General features: G+C 30.8%; 1 protein-coding gene across 3 annotated transcripts in view; it reads left to right on the top strand.

Moving 5' to 3' along the window:
* Positions 1-1511: 1511 nt before the first annotated feature.
* The window catches only part of LOC132724615 (SH3 and PX domain-containing protein 2A-like), a 36902-nt gene continuing 29290 nt past the window's right edge, over positions 1512-9123 (top strand). For 2 of the 3 annotated variants that reach the window (XM_060709547.1, XM_060709545.1), the window contains exons 1-2: positions 1512-1674; positions 3522-3602. In XM_060709547.1, the coding sequence (XP_060565530.1) occupies positions 1606-1674; positions 3522-3602 (150 nt within the window). In that variant the 5' untranslated portion in view covers positions 1512-1605. Of the gene's footprint in view, positions 1675-3521; positions 3603-8459; positions 8525-9123 lie in introns of those variants that run through there. The other variant, XM_060709548.1, reaches the window with a different exon arrangement.

Genomic DNA, 9123 nt, shown 5'->3' with positions numbered 1-9123 from the left:
TTTTTTTATCCCGAAACCAAGTGCCTATAGTCAATGTAGCTCTAGGAAAGTCCACAGAGGAGTTCACTTCTAATTTAAAAAAACTTTGAATTTTATATAAAAAAGTGTTGAAAAGAATGAAAACTTACACAGTGTTTGAGTTACTTACGCTTTTAACAATGTTAAATTAACATATAAGGTTAGGCCTGTTGTGCATCTGGATCATTGGAAATTGACATGTATGATTTCTTTGTAACTCAAACACTGTGTAAGTTTTCAACCTTCTCAACACTTTTTTATATGGAAGTGGCTAGCCGTACGGGCCCGTACGGCTAGCCAAAAGTTCTAGCCGTACGTGAGTCACGTACGACTAGCCAGGACACACTGTATTGGCTAGTCGTACGGCACTTTTCAAAAATATATATGGAAGGCGAAAGTGCATATGTTAATTATGACTTAAAGCGAGGATTTTAGTCAAGAATGTTTACTTTTTAGAGATTAATGTTGGCTACAGTAAAGAATGTACTTTGTCATCTCAAGACGTCGAGAAAAAAATAGCGTTTGGTTGCAGTTAAATAACATCAATTGAAACAGTTTACAAAATTTTGATAATAATCCTTTTTTTTTTTGTTTCATTAAGTTTAATTTTTAAATTGAAAAAAAAACAAAAAACAAAACACCGAAAATAATTGTTGTTGGGCTCTGATAATTGCGTCAATTACCGTCGGTATAGAAGTTTGTCCATCGTCCATCATTAAGGAAAGTTTGTATTATTAAATTATTTTTCCTTTTCACCGTTTTTTCTAATATTCTTTTTATTTATTTATTTATACCCCTCCGATCATTTTTTATTCGATCCATGTGCTTAATTAAAAGATTAAACAATTCATCTTTCATACAAATCATAAGCATGAAAATTAAGGACGTTATAACATGCAACTTTGACACTTAATTTTATTAAGATAGATTATACAACGCTTACTCGTATTCATTTTTTTTTACAAAATTGCGGAGCATCTTTATTAAAGTGAACAAACTAGGACAAATGCGGAGATTTGATTAAAATCGTCGTTTAAAGACACAAAATAACATATGCATTTTCGACTTCCATATAATTTTGAAAAGTGCCGTACGGCTAGCCAATACAGTGTGTCCAGGCTAGTCGTACGAGACTCACGTACGGGTAGAACTTTTGGCTAGCCGTACGTGCCCGTATAGTCCTATAAATATGACGTCGCTTTGAGATATTTTTGCTTCTGGGCAGGCTTGACCGACAAAAACTATAACAAGCCTGTAACGTCTAATATATTGGACTAGGGCCCGTACGGCTAGCCACTTCCTTTTTATATATACGGAAAATGAAAATAAATATTTTATTTCGCTAATATATCTCAATATTTCATTTGTAAGTATATGATATAAGTCTTTCTTGGCGAAACATACAAAATTCTGTAGAATTAGTGAAAAGTTAAGATATTTTCTTTTCTTTAGATATTTGACTTTGGGATGATTTAGATCCTTTATTTCGTTTACACCAGTCTGTCAACAAAATACAACAACAACTTTGTTGTTGAAATGAAAGTGATTAACATTTTAGTTGTGAATTAGTCATGTTTGGTTGTTAAAATGGGGAGAACTATCGAAGACATTGATGTCACTGATGTTGAGAAGCGAAAAGTACCTAGTAAACACTATGTAAGTTTGTTTATTGAACGACTTATTTGAAATTATGTCTTTACCTGTTTACAGCAAAGTTTATGACAAATTATCTTGGGGTCTGGCTTCCAAAACTGTAAGACTTAAGAGTCACATTTTTAATAACATTTTGTTCTTTCATACAATATATTGTAAAAACAGGTATGCTGCAATCACGGAATTGATTGACATACAGATGTGTGGAAATAAGGTTAACGCACTTTTGCAGGGCTCACACTGGCTCAAATAAAATAATAGCCAATATTTTTAACTCAAAATAATAATAGCCAAAAGTTCAGCAGACTATTCACGATTTAGCGATAAACAACATAAGCAGTTGATTAAATAAACATGACATATAAAACTTTTTCAGTTTTATAAGGATTCTCAAATAAATAAACTGATACATTTGTGTATACTATATTGATAACTACCTTTTTTAAATAGAACAACAACTTAAATTGTTATTATAGAACAGAATAAAAATGTTATATAGTATGATTACTGTATAGCAATAATATTAAAGATTCATTATAAATTTACATAATGCTATTATCAGACAATTTTCTTTTGTTTGTTCTAATCAAATTTTGTCAGCTATAACCCCTGTCATTTTCCACATTTCACACAGAACCAGAGTAGATCTAGGTCATATATGCCTATAGAATCAACACTTGCAAACTCATTCATGCAGCCTTTTTTCTGAATAACTTACTGAAAAATGTCATCATTACCAATGTACTAGTAATATAAATTTTCTGCCATAATAGTAAAGATTTTTAAACAGAACATACCTTATTTTCACCTTTAAATAAATATCAAAATTATCGGTGTCGCGAAAATATGTGACAATCAGATTTTCTCCTGTTTTCTGAAGAAATATTCACAATTTTGGTTGTTGTGCAATTAGTTGTTTGAAAGTTATTACTTTATAAATATTTTATCATTGTTTTCCACTGGCGATTAAGTCAAGCAGCTTAAAACAAAAAATTCAAGATTTGCCATTACTGCAATTTACGGCAAATTTTGGGTTGGTCAATATCCAGTTTATCTATTTTAAGACGATTTTTGTGGCTAATTGACGGATATTTGGTGGCTTTTATAATGCTGGACAATATCTTTTAAGTACTTATACAATTTTACATCTCGCATGTATTTTTATCACCTCGGGCAATATGGTAAGCAGCATGTGACCGATAAAAAGTTGACACTCAATTAAATCCACCCCGCTGGTGTTAATTGGGTCTACTGCACTCTTTATCGATCTTTACACCTTATATAAACACTGTTGGAAGTAAAAAATAATCGCCAGATTTTGTAGCCAAAATGCAAAAATAATCGCCAATCTTATAAAATAATCGCAAATGGTGACTATGGCGATTGACAGCGTGAGCCCTGCTTTTGACTGGGTCAACTTGTAGTTCTACTCATAGGGACCCGGCAGTGTTGGGATAGTGCAAAAAAGTAATTCTAGAAAAAAAAAAAATTTTATATGTAATATATAGACAAGGGGTTGAACTCGCCAAATAGGCAGAATGCCACTAGTCCAGTATAAGTCAAAATTGCATTTGAAGTCATTTTTACATAAATCATATTAAGTTACATATAAATTTGCAGCTAAATGACATCACTAGATGATGACAATAACATTATTGTTCCCACTTAAACCGTTTTTGAACCACAAACCAATGTTTCGGATGGAACATCGTATTTTTGCTCGAAGCAACGTCAAAAGTCTAAGATTTCAATTCTAAATCATTGAAATATGCATAATGATGACTTAATTCTATCAATTTTTTATTCTGTAATAATATTACAAATGAAGTAAGGTAAATATATATTTTCAGGTCTACATTATACATGTCACCTGGTCAGATCAATCCACCAATGTTATCTACAGGAGGTACAGCAGGTTCTTTGACTTCCAGGTAAGGTGATGCAGATTTACGTGTATATAGGTTAGATTTCAGGAGTAGAATTAGGTTTTTATACAGGTTTGTCATACTTACCTATAAAAAGCTGATTTTAAACACTTCAAAGTGGGATAGCGGGAGTTTTTGACAGCGCACTACAAAAACTTTCGGTATGCAAAAAAGGTGATGTCACCAATATTTGGATATGAAGGATTACATTGATTACAAGTATACACCTATAACTCGAACATCCACCATAAAATGTAGATTGTATAGCAAGCTTCTTATTCAAGGCCTTTTGGGAAAAGACCCCTGACAGACATAAATTGGAGAAAAAAAATCTTGACATTTTGGGTAATTTGAACATAAAAAAAGCTAATACATGACTTGTAAGTTTTTAACATGTATATTAATTATTATTAAATAATATAACTTGTAAGTCTTTTAAGAAACATGTTAAAACAGTTCAAAGTCTGATATTTTTGGGCTGCTGCTGACGTTTTGTTGTTGTTTTTTTCAAATTAGGAAAAAAGACGCTATAAATTGGTGGAAAATGGGACCTTAATTTAGCCCCTGGTGATAGAGTGAAAATGCCCTGTAATTTATTTGAAAATATGCTGATAATTCATATTATTTTGTCCAACAAAAAAACTTATATTTGCAAAATTTAATAATAGCTCAATCCAAGCGCATGTATTCCCTACACTACAGGATATATTGAATGACATTGTAAGTGTGACTAATTAAAGAAATATGTAAATAAAAGAGGTCATCCTTTTCAGATCTTTGAACTTTTCTGATCGTATGATTTTCTTAACAGGGTCATTGTCCAGACTTTTAAACCAAAGTTTAACAGTTTGATAGACACTGAGTGACCATTACAGCATGTTTTTTTCTCAACACAAAAATTTAAGTTACTAAACAATATAATGCTCTTTGATAAACATATACTTCCTTGGTTTAAATAAATGTAAATGCAGAATTCATATACATGTATTATGAAGAAATAAGGAAGCTCCAAGGTAGATAACACACTATAATGAAACCGTGGGTTACGATGTTATTGTGTCTTTGAATGAACCCAATGTTGCAGCCATACTACAAATATTTAAATAAAACTGTAAAAAGAATATTTTTATCTCCAGATCATAGTTTAACAAAAAAGGAGGAAATTAATAAGAAAAATCAATTCAAACATCTCCCAAATAATCTTTAATGTAAACCATTAGGTTCTTCCGTGTCTGAATTGATATTTTAGGAATCAAAGCATTGACTTTTCAATTTTCAATTTTTCAATGTTCAAAACAACCTTTGAAGAGGAAAATCTAGCACAATAAGTCTGTCAGAAACAGATGAAAACCTGAAAACAACTGAAAATGTAATTTATCCACACATTTTATAAAATTTAATTTCAATTCAATTTAACATGTATTGTACATAGGCAGGGACATTTTTCTGTCTTTCAGTTAGTTAAATTTATCATTTAGCTGATATACAATGTACATGTAAATAAGCTGGCATTTCAGGGGAAAATTTAGCCTTATCAAGGGAAAATACACCTATTTTGGGCTAGGGAAAACAGTCTTCCTTTGGTCGTAAAATACAGAGGAAACCTCGCTGCAAAATGAAAGCCGGCCCATCTCTTTTTGTAAGGGCTACTCTTGAATATTTTGTCCCATTTTATTCAAAGTACTTTGTGAAGATTGTATGAGTCTGATGATACCTAAACTAGTAAAGTTAATATATACTAAGACTGTGTCTTACCACGCTATCTTCTAAAATAAACTTGTATACTTTAATTTGTCTGGTATAAGTTTTACCATTATTATATAGAAATCCTACACACTTATAATGGACTGTTCCAAATTCATAGTATGAGCAAATCATTTGGCCAAAATTAAAATTATGTTTGTTTCCCTTTCCCGACCTATTAAATTTAGGGTTGGGTAGGTAGGTAGGTAGGAAAATTGTTTTTTTTTATATGTGCATAATAATAAATAATCTGTATATATGTATAATGACCTATTAAAATTTATTTATTAAATGCAATAGTATATGTACATGCATTTTCATATTCACAACTGACATATGCAACAATTTATTGACTATGTTAGCTGTCTAAAATATCAGATTGGATTGTACCTAAAATACTTTTATCCCCTAAGAACCTGAAAAAATCTTTTGGGTAGGGGCAAATTTGTTGGATGGGTAGGTAAGGGGAAACAAATAAAATTTTATTTTAGGCCTTACATTCAGCAGGATAAGGTAGACATGTTTAAAGATATAGAATACTATGCCCTTGTCTTTGGTAAAATTCTTTAAAGGCCCATTATCATTTTTGATGCTTCAGAATTTTATTTTGTTTTTATTTCTCGAAAAGTTTATATTTTTTGTGTACTTCTATAGTTTTCAAAACGTTAATCATTGGCCAAATACCTGAAGCATCTTCTTCATCTGTTGCCTTCAGGCCTACAGCTATAGTTTAAGTATTTTGTATGGTAGTCAAAAGACTACTTTGTTTACATAAAGCTCCTTTTCTGACAAATTATTTCATATTCAATGCTACTTTCTTTAGGTTATACATGTAAGCATGCTCTGAAACCAATGTTTTAACATTATAAAACTTGTGTGAAGTTTCTGATGCATATTGGGCCTTTAATTGAAGAAATTTATTGAAATCTAGGAAAAATTTACAGAACATGTCAAATTTGATCAAAAGAATGCACAAACTATATTTGGGAAGCTATATTCTCTATTACTGGTAATGTGAATTTGGACCTTTCTAGGAAAAAACTGTCAGTTTTGTATTCATACTGTGTTTACCTATAGTGTGTATAGATTGAGACAAGTCACATAACATTTCTTCTCTTTATTTATTAAAGAGATGTTTTATTATTTTACATATAGCAATTATGAGCAATTATCAGTATTTTCAAATATCAAATTTGAGCATATAACACTTCAAACTTTTCATACTTAAAATATGAGAAATACTGAATACTCCTACAGTGTTAAAGTGTCAATTAAGTACAGAGGTTTTGTAATTTTGATTGAAGTTTGTCATTAAGGTTGAGGATATAGGTGTGAAAAGAATGAAGAGGAAGTAGTGATAGCCGTATGCCACTAAACCATATTACCGTATTGTCTCCATTTAACACCCTAGGGGCTTACATTTTTCAAGGGGGTGGCACTTATTAGAACTATAAAAATGGGCTTTAAAATATATATTTATTAAAGATATAATTCAGTGTTATATATATATGAAAATCATTATATTATGCAGGATTACTTTTTTAATAGCTTTTACATAACTGGAGTGTCATTGTTTTTTTGTTTGTTTTTTTTTAAGAATATTTGGATTTTTGGATTGCTCTTTCAATCTACAAGTGACAATTTTTTTCAACAAAATGTGGTAAGGGAAGGGGGTGTGTACTAATTAGAGGAGGGGCGTTAATTTGAAACAGTACAGTACAATGTAGAATCAGTAGCTACAGATGTTTACATATCATATTTCCTGGTCATAATAAGTTCAATTTTGTAATAAACATGCAAAACTTGATGCAAACAGTATTAGTATATAATGTTTTATTTTTTTAATGTAAATTAATACTAGTAACTGTATAGATCTACCTAATTAAAATAAAGTTAATTTACAAAACTGTGAAAATTCTCTTTTTTTTAATATTGAAAAATCCTATTCCATACAAATAGAAAAATTTAACCAAACATGTTCAACATTTAGGATTTAGCCATGGCCCATCATATGGCTTTTTTGTAAAAAAAATATTAATATATATTTTCATTTAAAAAATGATTGTTTTATGAATTCTCATAAATTTTCCTAAATTCACTGCTCAAAATTTTCTTAAATTTTATTGTTTTTTGTGAAAAAGAAGTTTAACTAATTGATGTACTAATCTATGATTGGCCTGTCCTGTCCTGTATCAGTAATATTGTGTGTCAATATCACATACTGTTTCCATGTCATTGTATTTTCTATAAAGCAGCAATATAAAGTCTGGCATTTACTCTCCCTTGTATCCTATAAAATTATATGTATATTCAAGTACTATTAAAAAAAGCAACTCATTTTTTACAAGTGTTTATGAATTTTTTATATCAATGTATTTTTTTTTTTATTTCTGACATTTTTGTGCCATTTAATAGTAATCTCTCTTATATATAATATCCAACAGATGTTTCCCTGTCCTGAAACAAAACTCAATTTATACCTGTAAAGATAACCCTGTAAAACATGACAAAATGAGCCGCGTCACGACAAAACCAACATAATAAGTTTGCGACCAGCATGGATCCAGACCAGCCTGCGCATCTGCGCAGTCTAATCATGATCCATGCTGTTCGCTAATACAGACCCTATAACAAGTAAAGAAACTGATAGGGAACATCATGGATCCTGATCAGACTGCGCAGGCTGGTCTGGATCCATGCTGGTCACAAACGCACTATGTTAGTTTTGTTGTGACGCGGCTCATTTCTTTTTATTTTACCTTATCAGGTCTTTGTCCCTGTGTTATAATAGTTTTAAATGATAAAAATGACCCGATCCCAACTTGTCTGCTGAAAATACTTAATGAAGATATATCAAATTATCATCAGTCAACTGGGTTGTCAATTATTACCCACTATTAACAATTATTATCATACTAATTGAATGACAGTATGATTGGTCAGTTTGATTGGTCAGTGTGTCTAGGGAACGACCAATGAGTTAATTAGGAAGGTCTGACAGGTAATGTAAGTGGGCCGGCCTCAGGGTCACAGGTGAGTAAAATGACTTTCACCTTTAGTCAGTCTTCTTACCTCAGTGTGTCTGTGGCAATGGGAGTTGGGAAAATGAACAAGAAACATTGTTAACTTGTTGGAATTATAGAAAATAATTTCTGAAGAGTTATTTGAATATTTCACGTTAGCAGGTACCAATATATATATTATGTTATTTACATCACTTGATGGTATTTATGAATTATTTATATATGAAAGCAAATTGTCAATGTCACGACAAATATGTACATGTAATTTACGAGAGTGTATTAGTATAAGTACACAGTCATGAAATGGTTATTAATTAATGATAATATATTGTATAATAATTAATAATACTTAATTAATATGCTTAATTGAATTTTTTTTTTGGACCTTTCTAAAGGAATTTCTGTTGTAAAATTTTACAACAGATGGGTATAACAATTTCTGTAAAGAACCCTTCATTATTGGCCTTACAACACTTTTTTTATCCATGACTATGTAAGATACAGTAGCAAAAACAACTGCATTTTAACTTTTGGGGCCACAACTGGCAGGTAAAAATGCTTATTTCCTATGCAGAAAATGGGTATTAGAGTTACAAATGACTAAGGGACGGATATTAAAATGACTGATACATAGCAAGTCAAAGTCTGACTAAACCATCGTGCATGACAGTCATTAAGTCTCATGTACACATAAATACATGCAAATAATGATACTTTGCATGACAATTTTAATTCAAGGGAACTCTGAGTGAATAATAAAT

Source organism: Ruditapes philippinarum, unplaced genomic scaffold (assembly GCF_026571515.1).
Source record: "Ruditapes philippinarum isolate M1 unplaced genomic scaffold, ASM2657151v2 ctg2012_1_1_1_1, whole genome shotgun sequence".
NCBI classification, from domain to species: Eukaryota; Metazoa; Mollusca; class Bivalvia; order Venerida; family Veneridae; genus Ruditapes; species Ruditapes philippinarum.
This window is presented reverse-complemented; position numbering and strand designations above follow the sequence as displayed.